At 27.4% G+C, this 24,348-nt stretch overlaps 1 protein-coding gene across 2 annotated transcripts in view; it reads right to left on the minus strand.

The window, feature by feature from the left end:
- Positions 1–24,348, minus strand: part of LOC143237339 (protein TEX261-like) — a 69,011-nt gene that overhangs the window by 30,506 nt on the left and 14,157 nt on the right. For both annotated transcript variants that reach the window (XM_076476480.1, XM_076476481.1), the window contains exon 5: positions 22,300–22,414. In XM_076476480.1, the coding sequence (XP_076332595.1) occupies positions 22,300–22,414 (115 nt within the window). The remainder of the gene's footprint in view (positions 1–22,299; positions 22,415–24,348) is intronic.

Below are 24,348 nucleotides of genomic sequence, written 5' to 3' on the forward strand. Positions count from 1 at the left end.
CAAATCTTTCCAAGATAAATATAAAAAACATAAGAAAGCCACTATATAAGTAGTCAAATCTTTCCAAGATAAATATAAAAAACATAAGAAAGCATAAGAAAGTCACTATATAAGTAGTCAAATCTTTCCAAGATAAATATAAAAAACATAAGAAAGCCACTATATAAGTAGTCAAATCTTTCCAAGATAAATATAAAAAACATAAGAAAGCCACTATATAAGTAGTCAAATCTTTCCAAGATAAATATAAAAAAGATAAATATAAAAAACATAAGAAAGCCACTATATAAGTAGTCAAATCTTTCCAAGATAAATATAAAAAACATAAAAAAAATCACTATATAAGTAGTCAAATCTTTCCAAGATAAATATAAAAAACATAAGAAAGCCACTATATAAGTAGTCAAATCTTTCCAAGATAAATATAAAAAACATAAGAAAGCCACTATATAAGTAGTCAAATCTTTCCAAGATAAATATAAAAAACATAAGAAAGCCACTATATAAGTAGTCAAATCTTTCCAAGATAAATATAAAAAACATAAGAAAGCCACTATATAAGTAGTCAAATCTTTCCAAGATAAATATAAAAAACATAAGAAAGCCACTATATAAGTAGTCAAATCTTTCCAAGATAAATATAAAAAACATAAGAAAGCCACTATATAAGTAGTCAAATCTTTCCAAGATAAATATAAAAAACATAAGAAAGCCACTATATAAGTAGTCAAATCTTTCCAAGATAAATATAAAAAACATAAGAAAGCCACTATATAAGTAGTCAAATCTTTCCAAGATAAATATAAAAAACATAAGAAAGCCACTATATAAGTAGTCAAATCTTTCCAAGATAAATATAAAAAACATAAGAAAGCCACTATATAAGTAGTCAAATTTTTCCAAGATAAATATAAAAACATAAGAAAGCCACTATACAAGTAGTCAAATTTTTCCAAGATAAATATAAAAAACATAAGAAAGCCACTATATAAGTAGTCAAATCTTTCCAAGATAAATATAAAAAACATAAGAAAATCTTTCACTATATAAGTAGTCAAATCTTTCCAAGATAAATATAAAAAACATAAGAAAGCCACTATATAAGTAGTCAAATCTTTCCAAGATAAATATAAAAAACATAAGAAAGCCACTATATAAGTAGTCAAATCTTTCCAAGATAAATATAAAAAACATAAGAAAGCCACTATATAAGTAGTCAAATCTTTCCAAGATAAATATAAAAAACATAAGAAAGCCACTATATAAGTAGTCAAATCTTTCCAAGATAAATATAAAAAACATAAGAAAGCATAATAAGAAAATCTTTCCAAGATAAATATAAAAAACATAAGAAAGCCACTATATAAGTAGTCAAATCTTTCCAAGATAAATATAAAAAACATAAGAAAGCCACTATATAAGTAGTCAAATCTTTCCAAGATAAATATAAAAAACATAAGAAAGCCACTATATAAGTAGTCAAATCTTTCCAAGATAAATATAAAAAACATAAGAAAGCCACTATATAAGTAGTCAAATCTTTCCAAGATAAATATAAAAAACATAAGAAAGCCACTATATAAGTAGTCAAATCTTTCCAAGATAAATATAAAAAACATAAGAAAGCCACTATATAAGTAGTCAAATCTTTCCAAGATAAATATAAAAAACATAAGAAAGCCACTATATAAGTAGTCAAATCTTTCCAAGATAAATATAAAAAACATAAGAAAGCCACTATATAAGTAGTCAAATCTTTCCAAGATAAATATAAAAAACATAAGAAAGCCACTATATAAGTAGTCAAATCTTTCCAAGATAAATATAAAAAACATAAGAAAGCCACTATATAAGTAGTCAAATCTTTCCAAGATAAATATAAAAAACATAAGAAAGCCACTATATAAGTAGTCAAATCTTTCCAAGATAAATATAAAAAAAGATAAGAAAGCCACTATATAAGTAGTCAAATCTTTCCAAGATAAATATAAAAAACATAAGAAAGCCACTATATAAGTAGTCAAATCTTTCCAAGATAAATATAAAAAACATAAGAAAGCCACTATATAAGTAGTCAAATCTTTCCAAGATAAATATAAAAAACATAAGAAAGCCACTATATAAGTAGTCAAATCTTTCCAAGATAAATATAAAAAACATAAGAAAGCCACTATATAAGTAGTCAAATCTTTCCAAGATAAATATAAAAAACATAAGAAAGCCACTATATAAGTAGTCAAATCTTTCCAAGATAAATATAAAAAACATAAGAAAGCCACTATATAAGTAGTCAAATCTTTCCAAGATAAATATAAAAAACATAAGAAAGCCACTATATAAGTAGTCAAATCTTTCCAAGATAAATATAAAAATAAGAAAGCCACTATATAAGTAGTCATAAGAAAGCCACTATATAAGTAGTCAAATCTTTCCAAGATAAATATAAAAAACATAAGAAAGCCACTATATAAGTAGTCAAATCTTTCCAAGATAAATATAAAAAACATAAGAAAGCCACTATATAAGTAGTCAAATCTTTCCAAGATAAATATAAAAAACATAAGAAAGCCACTATATAAGTAGTCAAATCTTTCCAAGATAAATATAAAAAACATAAGAAAGCCACTATATAAGTAGTCAAATCTTTCCAAGATAAATATAAAAAACATAAGAAAGCCACTATATAAGTAGTCAAATTTTTCCAAGATAAATATAAAAACATAAGAAAGCCACTATATAAGTAGTCAAATCTTTCCAAGATAAATATAAAAAACATAAGAAAGCCACTATATAAGTAGTCAAATCTTTCCAAGATAAATATAAAAAACATAAGAAAGCCACTATATAAGTAGTCAAATCTTTCCAAGATAAATATAAAAAACATAAGAAAGCCACTATATAAGTAGTCAAATCTTTCCAAGATAAATATAAAAAACATAAGAAAGCCACTATATAAGTAGTCAAATCTTTCCAAGATAAATATAAAAAACATAAGAAAGCCACTATATAAGTAGTCAAATCTTTCCAAGATAAATATAAAAAACATAAGAAAGCCACTATATAAGTAGTCAAATCTTTCCAAGATAAATATAAAAAACATAAGAAAGCCACTATATAAGTAGTCAAATCTTTCCAAGATAAATATAAAAAAAAAACATAAGAAAGCCACTATATAAGTAGTCAAATCTTTCCAAGATAAATATAAAAAACATAAGAAAGCCACTATATAAGTAGTCAAATCTTTCCAAGATAAATATAAAAAACATAAGAAAGCCACTATATAAGTAGTCAAATCTTTCCAAGATAAATATAAAAAACATAAGAAAGCCACTATATAAGTAGTCAAATCTTTCCAAGATAAATATAAAAAACATAAGAAAGCCACTATATAAGTAGTCAAATCTTTCCAAGATAAATATAAAAAACATAAGAAAGCCACTATATAAGTAGTCAAATCTTTCCAAGATAAATATAAAAAACATAAGAAAGCCACTATATAAGTAGTCAAATCTTTCCAAGATAAATATAAAAAACATAAGAAAGCCACTATATAAGTAGTCAAATCTTTCCAAGATAAATATAAAAAACATAAGAAAGCCACTATATAAGTAGTCAAATCTTTCCAAGATAAATATAAAAAACATAAGAAAGCCACTATATAAGTAGTCAAATCTTTCCAAGATAAATATAAAAAACATAAGAAAGCCACTATATAAGTAGTCAAATCTTTCCAAGATAAATATAAAAAACATAAGAAAGCCACTATATAAGTAGTCAAATCTTTCCAAGATAAATATAAAAAACATAAGAAAGCCACTATATAAGTAGTCAAATCTTTCCAAGATAAATATAAAAAATAATAAGAAAGCCACTATATAAGTAGTCAAATCTTTCCAAGATAAATATAAAAAACATAAGAAAGCCACTATATAAGTAGTCAAATCTTTCCAAGATAAATATAAAAAACATAAGAAAGCCACTATATAAGTAGTCAAATCTTTCCAAGATAAATATAAAAAACATAAGAAAGCCACTATATAAGTAGTCAAATCTTTCCAAGATAAATATAAAAAACATAAGAAAGCCACTATATAAGTAGTCAAATCTTTCCAAGATAAATATAAAAAACATAAGAAAGCCACTATATAAGTAGTCAAATCTTTCCAAGATAAATATAAAAAACATAAGAAAGCCACTATATAAGTAGTCAAATCTTTCCAAGATAAATATAAAAAACATAAGAAAGCCACTATATAAGTAGTCAAATCTTTCCAAGATAAATATAAAAAACATAAGAAAATCCACTATATAAGTAGTCAAATCCACTATATAAGTAGTCAAATCTTTCCAAGATAAATATAAAAAACATAAGAAAGCCACTATATAAGTAGTCAAATCTTTCCAAGATAAATATAAAAAACATAAGAAAGCCACTATATAAGTAGTCAAATCTTTCCAAGATAAATATAAAAAACATAAGAAAGCTTTCCAAGATAAATATAAAAAACATATATATAAGTAGTCAAATCTTTCCAAGATAAATATAAAAAACATAAGAAAGCCACTATATAAGTAGTCAAATCTTTCCAAGATAAATATAAAAAACATAAGAAAGCCACTATATAAGTAGTCAAATCTTTCCAAGATAAATATAAAAAACATAAGAAAGCCACTATATAAGTAGTCAAATCTTTCCAAGATAAATATAAAAAACATAAGAAAGCCACTATATAAGTAGTCAAATCTTTCCAAGATAAATATAAAAAACATAAGAAAGCCACTATATAAGTAGTCAAATCTTTCCAAGATAAATATAAAAAACATAAGAAAGCCACTATATAAGTAGTCAAATCTTTCCAAGATAAATATAAAAAACATAAGAAAGCCACTATATAAGTAGTCAAATCTTTCCAAGATAAATATAAAAAACATAAGAAAGCCACTATATAAGTAGTCAAATCTTTCCAAGATAAATATAAAAAACATAAGAAAGCCACTATATAAGTAGTCAAATCTTTCCAAGATAAATATAAAAAACATAAGAAAGCCACTATATAAGTAGTCAAATCTTTCCAAGATAAATATAAAAAACATAAGAAAGCCACTATATAAGTAGTCAAATCTTTCCAAGATAAATATAAAAAACATAAGAAAGCCACTATATAAGTAGTCAAATCTTTCCAAGATAAATATAAAAAACATAAGAAATCACTATATAAGTAGTCAAATCTTTCCAAGATAAATATAAAAAACATAAGAAAGCCACTATATAAGTAGTCAAATCTTTCCAAGATAAATATAAAAAACATAAGAAAGCCACTATATAAGTAGTCAAATCTTTCCAAGATAAATATAAAAAACATAAGAAAGCCACTATATAAGTAGTCAAATCTTTCCAAGATAAATATAAAAAACATAAGAAAGCCACTATATAAGTAGTCAAATCTTTCCAAGATAAATATAAAAAACATAAGAAAGCCACTATATAAGTAGTCAAATCTTTCCAAGATAAATATAAAAAACATAAGAAAGCCACTATATAAGTAGTCAAATCTTTCCAAGATAAATATAAAAAACATAAGAAAGCCACTATATAAGTAGTCAAATCTTTCCAAGATAAATATAAAAAACATAAGAAAGCATAATAAGTAGTCAAATCACTATATAAGTAGTCAAATCTTTCCAAGATAAATATAAAAAACATAAGAAAGCCACTATATAAGTAGTCAAATCTTTCCAAGATAAATATAAAAAACATAAGAAAGCCACTATATAAGTAGTCAAATCTTTCCAAGATAAATATAAAAAACATAAGAAAGCCACTATATAAGTAGTCAAATCTTTCCAAGATAAATATAAAAAACATAAGAAAGCCACTATATAAGTAGTCAAATCTTTCCAAGATAAATATAAAAAACATAAGAAAGCCACTATATAAGTAGTCAAATCTTTCCAAGATAAATATAAAAAACATAAGAAAGCCACTATATAAGTAGTCAAATCTTTCCAAGATAAATATAAAAAACATAAGAAAGCCACTATATAAGTAGTCAAATCTTTCCAAGATAAATATAAAAAAAAAACATAAGAAAGCCACTATATAAGTAGTCAAATCTTTCCAAGATAAATATAAAAAACATAAGAAAGCCACTATATAAGTAGTAAAAAAATTTCCAAGATAAATATAAAAAACATAAGAAAGCCACTATATAAGTAGTCAAATCTTTCCAAGATAAATATAAAAACATAAGAAAGCCACTATATAAGTAGTCAAATCTTTCCAAGATAAATATAAAAAACATAAGAAAGCCACTATATAAGTAGTCAAATCTTTCCAAGATAAATATAAAAAACATAAGAAAGCCACTATATAAGTAGTCAAATCTTTCCAAGATAAATATAAAAAACATAAGAAAGCCACTATATAAGTAGTCAAATCTTTCCAAGATAAATATAAAAAACATAAGAAAGCCACATAAGTAAAATCTTTCCAAGATAAATATAAAAAACCACTATATAAGTAGTCAAATCTTTCCAAGATAAATATAAAAAACATAAGAAAGCCACTATATAAGTAGTCAAATCTTTCCAAGATAAATATAAAAAACATAAGAAAGCCACTATATAAGTAGTCAAATCTTTCCAAGATAAATATAAAAAACATAAGAAAGATAAATATAAAAAACCACTATATAAGTAGTCAAATCTTTCCAAGATAAATATAAAAAACATAAGAAAGCCACTATATAAGTAGTCAAATCTTTCCAAGATAAATATAAAAAACATAAGAAAGCCACTATATAAGTAGTCAAATGTTCCCAAGATAAATATAAAAAACACAAGAAAGCCACTATATAAGTAGTCAAATGTTTCCAAGATAAATATAAAAACACAAGAAAGCCACTATACAAGTAGTCAAATTTTTCCAAGATAAATATAAAAACATAAGAAAGCCACTATACAAGTAGTCAAATTTTTCCAAGATAAATATAAAAAACATAAGAAAGCCACTATATAAGTAGTCAAATCTTTCCAAGATAAATATAAAAAACATAAGAAAGCCACTATATAAGTAGTCAAATCTTTCCAAGATAAATATAAAAAACATAAGAAAGCCACTATATAAGTAGTCAAATCTTTCCAAGATAAATATAAAAAACATAAGAAAGCCACTATATAAGTAGTCAAATCTTTCCAAGATAAATATAAAAAACATAAGAAAGCCACTATATAAGTAGTCAAATCTTTCCAAGATAAATATAAAAAACATAAGAAAGCCACTATATAAGTAGTCAAATCTTTCCAAGATAAATATAAAAAACATAAGAAAGCCACTATATAAGTAGTCAAATCTTTCCAAGATAAATATAAAAAACATAAGAAAGCCACTATATAAGTAGTCAAATCTTTCCAAGATAAATATAAAAAACATAAGAAAGCCACTATATAAGTAGTCAAATCTTTCCAAGATAAATATAAAAACATAAGAAAGCCACTATACAAGTAGTCAAATTTTTCCAAGATAAATATAAAAAACATAAGAAAGCCACTATATAAGTAAATCTTTCCAAGATAAATATAAAAAACATAAGAAAGCCACTATATAAGAGTAAATCTTTCCAAGATAAATAAAAACACAAGAAAGCCACTATATAAGTAGTCAAATCTTTCCAAGATAAATATAAAAAACATAAGAAAGCCACTATATAAGTAGTCAAATCTTTCCAAGATAAATATAAAAAACATAAGAAAGCCACTATATAAGTAGTCAAATCTTTCCAAGATAAATATAAAAAACATAAGAAAGCCACTATATAAGTAGTCAAATCTTTCCAAGATAAATATAAAAAACATAAGAAAGCCACTATATAAGTAGTCAAATTTTTCCAAGATAAATATAAAAACATAAGAAAGCCACTATATAAGTAGTCAAATCTTTCCAAGATAAATATAAAAAACATAAGAAAGCCACTATATAAGTAGTCAAATCTTTCCAAGATAAATATAAAAAACATAAGAAAGCCACTATATAAGTAGTCAAATCTTTCCAAGATAAATATAAAAAACATAAGAAAGCCACTATATAAGTAGTCAAATCTTTCCAAGATAAATATAAAAAACATAAGAAAGCCACTATATAAGTAGTCAAATCTTTCCAAGATAAATATAAAAAACATAAGAAAGCCACTATATAAGTAGTCAAATCTTTCCAAGATAAATATAAAAAACATAAGAAAGCCACTATATAAGTAGTCAAATCTTTCCAAGATAAATATAAAAAACATAAGAAAGCCACTATATAAGTAGTCAAATCTTTCCAAGATAAATATAAAAACATAAAATCTTTCCAAGATAAGAAAGCCACTATATAAGTAGTCAAATCTTTCCAAGATAAATATAAAAAACATAAGAAAGCCACTATATAAGTAGTCAAATCTTTCCAAGATAAATATAAAAAATAAGAAAGCCATAAGAAAATCTTTCCAAGATAAATATAAAAAACCACTATATAAGTAGTCAAATCTTTCCAAGATAAATATAAAAAACATAAGAAAGCCACTATATAAGTAGTCAAATCTTTCCAAGATAAATATAAAAAACATAAGAAAGCCACTATATAAGTAGTCAAATCTTTCCAAGATAAATATAAAAAACATAAGAAAGCCACTATATAAGTAGTCAAATCTTTCTATATATATAAGTAGTCAAATCTTTCCAAGATAAATATAAAAAACATAAGAAAGCCACTATATAAGTAGTCAAATCTTTCCAAGATAAATATAAAAAACATAAGAAAGCCACTATATAAGTAGTCAAATCTTTCCAAGATAAATATAAAAAACATAAGAAAGCCACTATATAAGTAGTCAAATCTTTCCAAGATAAATATAAAAAACATAAGAAAGCCACTATATAAGTAGTCAAATCTTTCCAAGATAAATATAAAAAACATAAGAAAGCCACTATATAAGTAGTCAAATCTTTCCAAGATAAATATAAAAAACATAAGAAAGCCACTATATAAGTAGTCAAATCTTTCCAAGATAAATATAAAAAACATAAGAAAGCCACTATATAAGTAGTCAAATCTTTCCAAGATAAATATAAAAAACATAAGAAAGCCACTATATAAGTAGTCAAATCTTTCCAAGATAAATATAAAAAACATAAGAAAGCCACTATATAAGTAGTCAAATCTTTCCAAGATAAATATAAAAAACATAAGAAAGCCACTATATAAGTAGTCAAATCTTTCCAAGATAAATATAAAAAACATAAGAAAGCCACTATATAAGTAGTCAAATCTTTCCAAGATAAATATAAAAAACATAAGAAAGCCACTATATAAGTAGTCAAATCTTTCCAAGATAAATATAAAAAACATAAGAAAGCCACTATATAAGTAGTCAAATCTTTCCAAGATAAATATAAAAAACATAAGAAAGCCACTATATAAGTAGTCAAATCTTTCCAAGATAAATATAAAAAACATAAGAAAGCCACTATATAAGTAGTCAAATCTTTCCAAGATAAATATAAAAACATAAGAAAATCACTATATAAGTAGTCAAATCTTTCCAAGATAAATATAAAAAACATAAGAAAGCCACTATATAAGTAGTCAAATCTTTCCAAGATAAATATAAAAAACATAAGAAAGCCACTATATAAGTAGTCAAATCTTTCCAAGATAAATATAAAAAACATAAGAAAGCCACTATATAAGTAGTCAAATCTTTCCAAGATAAATATAAAAAACATAAGAAAGCCACTATATAAGTAGTCAAATCTTTCCAAGATAAATATAAAAAACATAAGAAAGCCACTATATAAGTAGTCAAATCTTTCCAAGATAAATATAAAAAATAAGAAAGCATAAGAAAGCCACTATATAAGTAGTCAAATCTTTCCAAGATAAATATAAAAAACATAAGAAAGCCACTATATAAGTAGTCAAATCTTTCCAAGATAAATATAAAAAATAAGAAAGCCATAAGAAAGCCACTATATAAGTAGTCAAATCTTTCCAAGATAAATATAAAAAACATAAGAAAGCCACTATATAAGTAGTCAAATCTTTCCAAGATAAATATAAAAAACATAAGAAAGCCACTATATAAGTAGTCAAATCTTTCCAAGATAAATATAAAAAACATAAGAAAGCCACTATATAAGTAGTCAAATCTTTCCAAGATAAATATAAAAAACATAAGAAAGCCACTATATAAGTAGTCAAATCTTTCCAAGATAAATATAAAAAACATAAGAAAGCCACTATATAAGTAGTCAAATCTTTCCAAGATAAATATAAAAAACATAAGAAAGCCACTATATAAGTAGTCAAATCTTTCCAAGATAAATATAAAAAACATAAGAAAGCCACTATATAAGTAGTCAAATCTTTCCAAGATAAATATAAAAAACATAAGAAAGCCACTATATAAGTAGTCAAATCTTTCCAAGATAAATATAAAAAACATAAGAAAGCCACTATATAAGTAGTCAAATCTTTCCAAGATAAATATAAAAAACATAAGAAAGCCACTATATAAGTAGTCAAATCTTTCCAAGATAAATATAAAAAACATAAGAAAGCCACTATATAAGTAGTCAAATCTTTCCAAGATAAATATAAAAAACATAAGAAAGCCACTATATAAGTAGTCAAATCTTTCCAAGATAAATATAAAAAACATAAGAAAGCCACTATATAAGTAGTCAAATCTTTCCAAGATAAATATAAAAAACATAAGAAAGCCACTATATAAGTAGTCAAATCTTTCCAAGATAAATATAAAAAACATAAGAAAGCCACTATATAAGTAGTCAAATCTTTCCAAGATAAATATAAAAAACATAAGAAAGCCACTATATAAGTAGTCAAATCTTTCCAAGATAAATATAAAAAACATAAGAAAGCCACTATATAAGTAGTCAAATCTTTCCAAGATAAATATAAAAAACATAAGAAAGCCACTATATAAGTAGTCAAATCTTTCCAAGATAAATATAAAAAACATAAGAAAGCCACTATATAAGTAGTCAAATCTTTCCAAGATAAATATAAAAAACATAAGAAAGCCACTATATAAGTAGTCAAATCTTTCCAAGATAAATATAAAAAACATAAGAAAGCCACTATATAAGTAGTCAAATCTTTCCAAGATAAATATAAAAAACATAAGAAAGCCACTATATAAGTAGTCAAATCTTTCCAAGATAAATATAAAAAACATAAGAAAGCCACTATATAAGTAGTCAAATCTTTCCAAGATAAATATAAAAAACATAAGAAAGCCACTATATAAGTAGTCAAATCTTTCCAAGATAAATATAAAAAACATAAGAAAGCCACTATATAAGTAGTCAAATCTTTCCAAGATAAATATAAAAAACATAAGAAAGCCACTATATAAGTAGTCAAATCTTTCCAAGATAAATATAAAAAACATAAGAAAGCCACTATATAAGTAGTCAAATCTTTCCAAGATAAATATAAAAAACATAAGAAAGCCACTATATAAGTAGTCAAATCTTTCCAAGATAAATATAAAAAACATAAGAAAGCCACTATATAAGTAGTCAAATCTTTCCAAGATAAATATAAAAAACATAAGAAAGCCACTATATAAGTAGTCAAATCTTTCCAAGATAAATATAAAAAACATAAGAAAGCCACTATATAAGTAGTCAAATCTTTCCAAGATAAATATAAAAAACATAAGAAAGCCACTATATAAGTAGTCAAATCTTTCCAAGATAAATATAAAAAACATAAGAAAGCCACTATATAAGTAGTCAAATCTTTCCAAGATAAATATAAAAAACATAAGAAAGCCACTATATAAGTAGTCAAATCTTTCCAAGATAAATATAAAAAACATAAGAAAGCCACTATATAAGTAGTCAAATCTTTCCAAGATAAATATAAAAAACATAAGAAAGCCACTATATAAGTAGTCAAATCTTTCCAAGATAAATATAAAAAACATAAGAAAGCCACTATATAAGTAGTCAAATCTTTCCAAGATAAATATAAAAAATAATAAGAAAGCCACTATATAAGTAGTCAAATCTTTCCAAGATAAATATAAAAAACATAAGAAAGCCACTATATAAGTAGTCAAATCTTTCCAAGATAAATATAAAAAACATAAGAAAGCCACTATATAAGTAGTCAAATCTTTCCAAGATAAATATAAAAAACATAAGAAAGCCACTATATAAGTAGTCAAATCTTTCCAAGATAAATATAAAAAACATAAGAAAGCCACTATATAAGTAGTCAAATCTTTCAAGATAAATATAAAAAAAAAGATAAGCCACTATATAAGTAGTCAAATCTTTCCAAGATAAATATAAAAAACATAAGAAAGCCACTATATAAGTAGTCAAATCTTTCCAAGATAAATATAAAAAACATAAGAAAGCCACTATATAAGTAGTCAAATCTTTCCAAGATAAATATAAAAAACATAAGAAAGCCACTATATAAGTAGTCAAATCTTTCCAAGATAAATATAAAAAACATAAGAAAGCCACTATATAAGTAGTCAAATCTTTCCAAGATAAATATAAAAAACATAAGAAAGCCACTATATAAGTAGTCAAATCTTTCCAAGATAAATATAAAAAACATAAGAAAGCCACTATATAAGTAGTCAAATCTTTCCAAGATAAATATAAAAAACATAAGAAAGCCACTATATAAGTAGTCAAATCTTTCCAAGATAAATATAAAAAACATAAGAAAGCCACTATATAAGTAGTCAAATCTTTCCAAGATAAATATAAAAAACATAAGAAAGCCACTATATAAGTAGTCAAATCTTTCCAAGATAAATATAAAAAACATAAGAAAGCCACTATATAAGTAGTCAAATCTTTCCAAGATAAATATAAAAAACATAAGAAAGCCACTATATAAGTAGTCAAATCTTTCCAAGATAAATATAAAAAACATAAGAAAGCCACTATATAAGTAGTCAAATCTTTCCAAGATAAATATAAAAAACATAAGAAAATCACTATACAAGTAGTCAAATCTTTCTAAGAATAACTATTGTCTAAAACTAAATGTTGAATTCCTGTCAGATGCATGAATTCAGGTTTGAATAAAAATGTTTAAACTGAATACTGCTATGAAGTTTTACAGTGGCTACTAACCATAAGCTTGTGAGATAGATACAGTATTTATTGACTATTTTTTAAACACAATTTCATTGAAGTAGATCAATAAGTGAACATTTTTAAAATTTTTATAATTCAATGGTATACACATACATATGTTGTTAGTATTGTATCAGTTTTGTCAGTTTCTCTAATTTTGGATTACTTTAATGGCTAGTGAAGTTGAAATGCTTCCTCCAGTATGGTATAAATACCTCAGAGTGGTGGACCAGTGTTGAGGGGTACTTACAGGATCCATACATTCCATCTTCCCCACAAACTTACTGCAAGTGCATACAATTGCCTGAGATCATAATAAAGATTGTGAGATGTTACAAACTGAGTAGCATGTTTTAAATTCAGTGACCTTAACACTACTTCCAAGTGGATTTCTCTACTGTGCAAGTGGTTTTGTTGTGAAGTGGTTCATTTAGGTGCTTGTGTAGATTTGTGTTCCATACACCAGCTATACTCTTGGTTATGTACAGTATAATTACACTATGTTATACAAATTTTGTCCCTGGATAGTATGTGCTATTTCTTAACTGCTTATATCGTAAAACAACAGAAAATGATCATTATTCCCTTCAAACTTTGCTTTTGTGACCTGAATAATAAAATTTAGAAATTGATCTATTTTTTATCTAAAAATGGACAAATTTGTACATTTGTCCATTTACACAAGGTCTGAACAAAACAACATATGAATCAAGATTTACATGTATTTACACTAAAGTTATACAAAAATATTTAGAAGTGAATAGTTTTTCAAGATTTGCCACTGTAATGTAAATCACTTTCATGTATTAGCCTCCAAATATAGTCTCTCATCATGTTTTCGTTATATGCTTCCAGGTCACAAAAGCAAACTTTGAAGAGAAAAATAGGTCTTTTATATGTACTTTAGACATAAACAATTGGGAAATAACACTTTCTGCTCAGGAGCAAAAAAAAGTAGAAATTTTGTTATATAGTGTTATTATGATCATGTTCTGTTGCTTTCAGCTAAGCAAGTGATGAGAGTACAGAAACCAACTTATCAATCAAGAATTTTTTCATAAACCTTTATCAAAATTTCAAGAAGATCTGTAAAGTATTGATAAAGGCTGCCTGTGTGGTCATTATGCAAAGCTGCATGAGATGAATGACAATATAATGGATACAGAACTTGCAAGTATTGGCCATCCATTTTCTTGTACTGCTGAAATATGTCATAGAAAACTTAGAATGATTAACCTTTTTGCAATGTATTATGAGTCAAAGGCCATGTCATCACATTTGTTGACTTGCATTCAACATTTTATTCAACTACTATTTTATGAATTTATGTTAATAAGTTTGGTTGGTTGGCATGGTCGTTTACCTATGGTGTTTTTCACTATTTTATTTTGATTTTTATTTCGGGGATCCATAATGAAAAAAGAATATTTTGGTGCCCACTGACCCCACCCACCATGTAGTCTTAGGAGACAATGCACTACAATGACAAACAAAGACACTGCAACAACACTAGACTTTTGTGAGTACTATACTCAAACATTAGCATTAGATATAATGTCCACAATGCCCGTTGAGAATGTTCAACACTAGTACTCAGTTGGCCCTAGCTCAAGTGGACCAGGTGACTCCTCCCCTTCACAGGTCACCACACACAGCAAACACGTGGGTGGATGTTTAGATCCCAGAGGAGGTAAACTGAAAGAGCAGAACCTTCTCACCATGTACAGGAATCCACACGGAGGGGTACAAGACTGGAAAACAAAACTATTGCTAGAATATTTGGTTGTATGATTTCAGTAAATATTCAGAAAGACATTGTAGTCTATGATGAAATGACCATCAATTAGTGCCAAAAGAATGACTCACAGTTTGCTGAGATCTCAGATAAAGTTAATCATGATTGTTCTCTTGATGAAAGTCTGTAATGTCTTTAGGAAAGAGTAATCACAAAGACTATCAGTGAAAACTTTATAGAGTTGTCTGGATCAGACAATATACCTGTTTCTCTATTTCCAATTTGTGGGCTTCTGGCCAACACAATCAAGAAAAGCTAAACAAAGTAAATGCTAAAATTCAATGAATGTCTTGTATTAAAGGAACTGATGAAACAGTGGGTGTTTGTAAGTGGAGCAAAAATCTCTTGAATAGCTCCAGAAGTTAAACACAGATTGTAACCTAACCATTGGCCTACAAGCAGAACTTTTGATTGCTATTGGAACACATGTACCTCTCAGATGGCACATAGATACCAAGTAAGGTTTGGTTAATGGTGCAATTGGAACAATAGTTGCTTTCTCTTTTCAGCATATAACAGAAAAGTTTGATTACATTCATAAATGTTGCCCAGTTGAATTGATGAGAAGTAAATTTATTTTGATGAAGAGTTTCCATGTTTACTGAAACCAATATTTCCTTTGATTCTTGCCTATGTTGTAACTATTCACAGGTGACAAGGACTTTCCCTGGACTGCACAGTAACAGTCTAACAAAATATTCTGTTCTGGAATGGCATATATGCCCTATTAAGGGTTAGCTCTTTGGAAGGCTTGAATTTCATAAACTTTGATCCTGCATTAATTATTGTGTAAAACACTTGTCTAGAAGAGATGAACAGATTAGGTTGCTTGCACAGAAAAGCCATTTCCTATCCCTGTCATGAAATTCCTGAAAAAAAACAAACTAAAATTGCTGTTAAACTAAAGTTTCATTACACACTAGATGGACTTCAGGAAGAGTTTTCATCTAAAACAGCCTACATTGCAGCTAGATTCTATTAAACACAGTGTCATCAGCCAGCAAAAATAATAAAATGTTAAAAAAGGTTTTACATTACTGTGTTATCACAAGAACTGATGGAGGAGATATAACTGGGTACACTAATATCCAATACTATCTAGTTGATGACAGTTGGTAGATTGTTAGTGTAAACAAAAATTTAGATGTCAGCAGGAAAGCTCAGATACCATTCTTACATATCCTTATCTGCAGACTTTAAGGTACAATGTAGGTAATGGGAATAGCATTTTTAGATAATTTTCATTTATAATTACTGAATCTGAGGAGCAACACTTTAATGCCTACAGTGTATTTAGTTGTGTGTTATTTATGTTCAATTTACTTACTGGACATGGACCAGACTGCACAAGAAATTATGGTAATAAGCTAGACCATTTTACCATTGAAGAGTAGAGAGAAAAAAAAGTCACAGATTGTGATGGAACATGGAGGAGTGCTATTGAAATAGTTGCCTTCTCCCATCTGTTAAATGTACCTGGGTATATCTGTGATGTGTCTTATGAAATTTCTAAATAGATACCATATATTTCAAGTGCAACAGATAAAACCTTGGACAGAAATGTACACTGTATGTCACTGTATATAGATTTTTCAGGTAATAACTTTAATGTGATCAATTTTGAGAGGAGTCACTAAATTTTAAACTTTATTGCTGTATTTAGCTTACATAATTGTTGAGTAAATAATGCTTACCAGAAGGTAATACTGAGTATAAATTTACTGAAATGAGTTGTTACACGTAACTTTACTTTGAGTGCCTATTTGCTAGTTTGAAGGTAACAGAAGAACATGATTACAAACCTCGAAAATAGTTCACAATAGGGATTGCACAAAACACTAACAGAACGTTCAGACAAAAAGAAACGTTGAATAGTAATGACAGCCTTAGCTTTCATTATATTAAAATGTCCATAAAAAAATGCATGTTACAATTACAATGATAGAAAATCTGTACCAAATGGCCAGTATAATTCTTCTTTCCATTTTTATTCCCTTACGAGCCTACAACAAAATTGGTTTGGTATGTTGCACCTTAACCTTTCATACAAACAACAAAATTGGTTTGGTATGTTGCACCTTAACCTTTCATACAATACTAAATAAGGTACTGTGAAGGTCATACAGGAATTAAAAAGTAATTTTCTTAATTCTGTATTTTACATAACCTAAAATTTAACACAATTCTAGTATAAACAATATTATCATTACATCCTGAAGTTAGCATTTATACAAACATTTTGCATTCCCTTAAAAAGCTTAAGTACAGGGTGAAAGAAGAATTAACAGCCAATAATAGATGAACATTATATGAACAAAGCATGTACATAATCAACGTTTTGTACACTATACAATCACTGTCTTTAGGATGCCAATCCCTATATCACATATGAAGCGAGGAAAGTAAACACAAATATAATATTCAATTTTATTACAGAGATTTGTACCATAATTACTTTAAAAGGCATGAACATTTATTTAAAGCAAAGTTTTAGACATATATGTTTTATTTCAAAAGGCTGCTTTTACAATGGCAAAATTTTATACATCCTTAGTGGTGGTTGTATCTTAGTCTAGATGCATATTTCCTCACACTATGCATTACATATAAAGACTTCAGTTGCACAGAAAATATAAATATTTACTATACTCTCAACTAAATCTCCATGACGATCTCTAGCTGCAGCTTAACATTCTACACCTAATGCGATCAAATAGTCAGTAGCTACAACAAATAATTATAAACTGTAATAGACAGCTACCATATCAAGTAACACTCTACCCATTCTTCTTCTTCTTCATGTGTCAAATCTGCGGCAGACATCGACGACCATGGCATGCCAGATTTCTCTGTTGTCAATCCTCCTTATCAACTCCATGTTGCTCATCGAGTTCTTGGTGACATAGTTATTGAGGCTGTCGATATATTTAGTTCTTTGACACTGTCTGCTTTTCCTCCCTTCTATTTTTCCACATAGCATCTGTTTCTCTATCCCATTCTTCCTACAGATGTGTCCTAGAAATTCCATTTGTCTCTTTCTTATAGTTTTCATGAGGGACCTTTTATATCCTGCCAGTTCCATGCTTTCCACATTTGTTTTTCTTTCAGTCCATATTTTTAGCATCCTTCTAAGGAACCACATTTCAGCAGCTTCTAATCTCTTCTCTGTATCTTTGTTCAGTGTCCAGCTCTCACAGCCATATAAGAGAACAGACCATACATATGATTTCAAGGTGTTAATTTTAGTGACATTTGTTATGTTCCTGTTTGTGAATATGGACTTCATTTTATTGAAAGTATTTTTGGACATTGCAATTCTTTTCTGTATTTCTGTGTCACTCTTTGCATTTGATGTTATAGTATATCCAAGATATTTGAAGCTTTCGACTTGTTTTATTCTCACGTCCTTGCCGGTTATGCTGCATGTGGGTGTAATTGATTGTTTTGAGATAACCATGCACTCTGTTTTCTTTGCATTTAACTGCAAGCCTTTTTCTTCACTCTCATCTACTGTTGTTGTGAGGAGAGCCTGTAAATTTCGTTCGGAGTCTGCAATGAGGACTGTGTCATCAGCGTAGCGCAAGTTGTTGATATTGCATCCGCCTACTTTGACTCCCTGATGTTCATTGATGTTTCGTAGGATTATTTCGCTGTATAAGTTAAAAAGATCTGGTGAAAATACACATCCCTACCTCACCCCTCTTTCAATTGGTCTATATTCACTCAATTCATTTTCAATTTTGATAGCTGCCATTTGCTGCCAGTAAAGGTTTCTAAGGATTCTTAGATCTTTAGTATCGATGTTCAGGTCTGACAACATGTCGAATAGGTCACCATGTCTCACTTTGTCAAAGGCTTTAGAATATTCGATAAAACATAGATATAAATCCTTTTGTACTTCCAGTGATCTATCCATGAGCATGTTTAGAGCAAAAATTGCATTTCTAGTGCCTTTATCGGCTATAAATCCAAACTGAGTATCAGAAATCTCTGGTCTTATCTTACTCTACCCATAGAAGAGCATAAAGAAAGTCAGCAAACAAAATAAACAAAATCAAGCAAACTAGGAATTTAAAAACTTGTATATAGGGATCATAAAATAAGTACACAAACATGTTTGAAGCTATTTCAGACACTACTTACTCACATTACAAATCTATATTTTGATTCCATGCTTTTACCTAGAATTACATTTGGTGAAGTCAAAACAGGGATTTGTAGTTTCAGTAAATAATGTCTGCAGTATCATCAGTCTTGTGTCCTTAGTTTTTTTTTAATGTCCCTATTTCCAGGTTTTTAACTTCTTAATTTGTGTTAATAAACTGAACTCACGACAATGTAGTAGTTTTCTTTTTCATTATTTGGCCACAAAAATATGTGTGGTAGAAGAAGAGAATAACATTACTCTTATACAAGCTGTGAATCACTTGATAATGGTAATTAGGTGCTCAAATAAGGTTATAACTCAGAATGCAGGACCATTATTTTCTTGACCCATTTCTACATATTAAGCACTACTATACTTGTTGATGCATGGAATAAATATATTTTACCAAATTCATAACAGAGCTCAAGTTTGAGATACAACTGTCTAAGCTAGAGTGTGACAATTTATGGCTTTAATTAATCTTACCTCAGATTCTTCTCAGTGTTATGTAATATTAATAAAGGTTACATATTACTTGAAGAGTTCTTCATTATTATATACCATACATGAAGATTTCTCATAAAACATCTTTAGACGTCTGTGTCACAATTTAAATAACTAACAAACATTACAATAGGAGACCAAGTTAACAAACTATATCAGAGAATAAAAAACACACCATATGATCAGTAAGCAAATACAATATATCAACTCAATTTTTTGGCTTACATTTAACTCAAGATATATCTTGTATATCCACAAGCTCTCCAGCATAGAGCATTTCTTTGTTGGCTTCACCTCCAGATACACTGAACTTTTTGGATGTAATACTAATGTGACAATCTTGCAAACAATAATGAAAAATAATAAACTGATTTACCACATTATTTTACAAATTCTTTTTGATTCTTGAGCTCAAACAACAAACTGTACAGCCCACACAGGCAAGGCTACACCTTGGACATGTAAATTTGTAGATGACATAAAATGATGCATTTTAGGGATCCTATCTTTCAATTTGAAAACAACTTTAAATATAACTTATGAATAAAGTATTTTATTCAAAATTAGTTTAAGCTTTTTTATAAATTCTATTATGTGTTTGACAGTAAAAGGTATGACAAATTACTACTTTAGGTTCAAAATTTTAATGATTTTAGAAATCTAACAAGACTTAAATAACTCTTAGTAAACAATCAATTAACTATGCAGGAATTTTGTTTGTGTAAAAAACATTTGTATTTTGTACTTCTTCATGGAATCCAGAAAAGGAACTAAATTGTAGGCCTGTTAAATTGTATTCTTCTTAAATTCAAAAGATAAAAAAAATCTCAAAATCAAAATACTGCCCAGTAAACATTGGTTCATGATAACACTCAGTCTCAAAACTTCTACCAAAGTTAACTATCTTGGTATAAATATTGACACTTTGTTATTCTATTGTAAATTTAATATTGCTGTGTTGATTATTCAAATAATTTTAGAATTCCTGAATATCAAATTTATTTTTAGAAAGTACAAAAGTATCATCAACTTTTATTTTGTAGTATAAAGGTTTAAACTATTTGGAACAATTTTCTAATCATCATGAAAAAAGTGGATAACAAATTGTCTCGATTAGTTACATGGTCTCTACAATTCATTATTTTAGCTCAAGAATCAAAGATGATAAGCAAATTACAGTATATAATGTCAGCCATTCTTCATCATTGATTGCATGACTGTGATATTAATATTAGCTCCAATGAGGGAATGTGCAGCCAAGAATGAAATGCTTCATATTAAAGAGAGCCTGTGGATACACAAGATGCAACCTGAGTTAATTCTTTCAATACAGGCTTGGTCAATTTGACCACACATGTGACTTCTTTGTACTCATTCAAAGTCTTTATAGATTTGATACTATTAATTTTTAATATGGTGTGTATGCTTTCACAAAATTTGTCAGTTTTTCAGTAAACACTATAAATCTCTCACATACAAAAAAATCATACTGTTGACAACACTTAACCCTATTGTTTTTATACTGATAATAGTAATGCACAAAATCACATTTATTTCATCAAATAATACAAAAAATAACATATTATAATAGCCATAAAAAGCAGGCAATTTCCTCTAACTATCACAGTTTTCCTGGCTTTCTAACTATGTAACAGGAGCATTTACAAAAATCATTTGAGCTAGTCCCTATCTTTCCTGTGGAAATGAAACTTGTACTGAAAGGGGAATTGACAATCCCATTCACAACACAACCATAATATAATACATCATTTGATAAATAAAAACTTTGGCTTTCTATTGGTTATAGATAATATAGAATAACATGTAAAAGAGAACTGTTAACAAATCTCAGAGAGAGAATGTGATAGTTAGGTGTGGCAAGAGGAGTCTGATTTTCTGTTTGATAGCTCTGTAACTAAACAAAATTGAAGACTATAAAAATTGTGGTTTTTCTGGGTAAAGACAATTTTATAGAGAGTAATGTAATAAGTTTCATAGTTGTTGGGGGGGGGTTAGTGAAATACAGATAATGAGATGCCTACAAAATATTTATAATTTTTTCCACATGAGGGAAAAATTCAGGATTTGTTAAAATACTAAAATAGTAAAATTCTTATGAAATAAAGAACTTAAATTTTATATTTTATTAAAATATGGATTAGGGTAGAGAAAATAACAGATAAAGTTTTAGTGAAGACAAACATATGAACTGTATTTAGGAGGTTCTAGAGAATAAACAAATCTAATATTTTTGAGATGAATTAAAGTATTTTTAATTTTAACATTAAAATCACAAATACTCAATATATTCACAGAAAAATTTTCAGTAAAAACACTTCACTAAAGAAAAAAACTGATTTTTTGCACATAAAATATTTGTAATGTGTACTTAAAAGTCTATCAAATTTTGTGAAGGCACACACAATGAATTAAACTTTAGAGTATTAAAAGTATATACAAGTAAAAAATGGTCTTGTGATCAATCCCTTGGACTAACCCTGTATTGAGAAATTTAAGGTAACATTAGTAAAAACAATGTTTGGAAATTTAAAAATTTATGTCTGAAATGCTGTTTAGTGTCACCTTTTGATGAGTCTATCCAAAACTCTTTGATAAAAATGTTTTATTAGTTTTTATCATACACTATTAATTCACATTGAAAAAACACATTTATTCACCATACCTGACAACAGAGGTTTAGATTCTGAAACTGTTGGTAAGATGTTTTCATTGGCAGAAAGTGATATAAAAAAGGCAAATGGTACAATCCACAAACAAAGTGTGAAATATGCCAAAACCTAATAAGGAGAAATTTATGAAAAAAAATACTATCTTAAAACAATAAAGTTTCATGTATACAAAAATTTATCCAAAAAATATTTTTCCTAAATTTATAAAACATTTAATAATAAATGTACCTTAATTTTTTAAAATGCTTAACTACAATACATCTCATTTATCACAGATCTTAAGTGCTAGGATTTTTTTAAGATAAAAAATAACCTTCTCAGACCAGACATAAATATGTTTTTCTTTGCAGTAACCTGACCAATCATCTGAAATTGGAGCTGACAGAGATTTTTTTAACATTATGGTCTGACAACTGATATACTGACCTATCTCATAAAATTTTCAAATTTGAAATACTTATCACCATATTATGACTATATTTTTTCCTTAGGAATTAATATAGTCCATGAGGTCCAGGGAAAGCATCACCTGATTACTATTTGACAGTTCAGTGCTAATTGGCCAATATATTGAGGTGTGAAAATATAGCTTATCTTGTCCCCAGGACCCTTCACACTATATTAGTGAATACATGACATAACAGGAATGCAGAGGAGAATTTACTGTTGATGAGTGTAAATCAACAACATGGTGAACACAAGTCTGTTCAGTGGATTAATCTCTGAAAAATGTTCTTGCTGACTGAGGATTATGATCAAAACCAAATTAATTCTTAAACTTATCCTTGTGGAGGGATGTATTAATAGATGTAACTGGTGAACAAGATGAAATGGAATAAGAAGTCATAAAATTTGCAAGAAGAGTCAATTGAACTTTATTGATCAAGTTCGATATCAACCAGCCCGTGTTGAAAAAGAATGACATTTCTGTAATTCTATTCACAGAATAATTACTTAAAGTAATTGAATTCATGGTTTAAAATATTATGTTGTAAGTGATCATGGAACTAGTGGTATTTCCAAAATTTCTTTGTTAAGCTGTTTCAAAAAAGAAATTACCTACCTACACACACCCATATTGGAAAATAGTTTAGGGTTACATCAAACAATATATTATTAAGCCTGGCATTCACAATAGTTCTGAATTCATACATTTTTTTTAGCTTTGTAAATAACATAATTAACAGAAAGTTAATTCTATAAAAAGATATTAAATCTATGAATACAAAACAACTGATTTTCTCAGGATAAATCACTACCAAGTAATCAAATTATACTTGCTTAATCGTGCATGATTTAAATGCTCTAGTATATATTCTTATGTAACTATTTAAATATAGTTTACATTTGTTATTATAATATTGCAATTTTAGAAGAAATAGCTTAATCACCTCCTCCTTCAATGTCGTGCAAGTATTCACAACTTCATTCTTAAGATTATTCCTACACAGGTTACTGCAAGTCATTAAAACTACAAGAACATTTGACTACATTTAGTTGACACATGCCTAATAAAAGAACATATTTGTGGGAAACTTAGTTGGTTTCTTAGGGATATACTGATTAATCATTTGATAACTGGTTTATCAGCTATAAAAACCAATTAATTTAACTTGGCTGACTGTGTGTTTTATCTTATGTTGTTTAATCACACAATTGCACAACAGGAATCAAATGTGTAATTCACCTACAAGGACTCTGCTCAACCACTAATAGCCTCATAATTAAAAACAAAATAAGCAGAAATCAGCCAATATTATTATCAAGACGTTAATAACTGATCAATGATAGCACCAGCTAACTAATTTGGTTAAACCTTTTCTTTTTACACAAAAAATTGCTACTGGACTAGGAAATGAAGTACCTAAGAGCTGTCAAAGCCTTATGAAAAGAAAAACGAAAGCAGAATGTTGTTAACTTGGATTCCAACTCAGACATTACATGAATATGCAAAATTAGTAACAGGCTATTTCCCTTTCAAATTGGGTTTCTTAGCCACAAGAACTCTCATCAGGCATGTGACAACAACTCTTATGCATACA

Source organism: Tachypleus tridentatus, chromosome 13, assembly GCF_004210375.1.
Source record: "Tachypleus tridentatus isolate NWPU-2018 chromosome 13, ASM421037v1, whole genome shotgun sequence".
Lineage (NCBI taxonomy): Eukaryota > Metazoa > Arthropoda > Merostomata > Xiphosura > Limulidae > Tachypleus > Tachypleus tridentatus.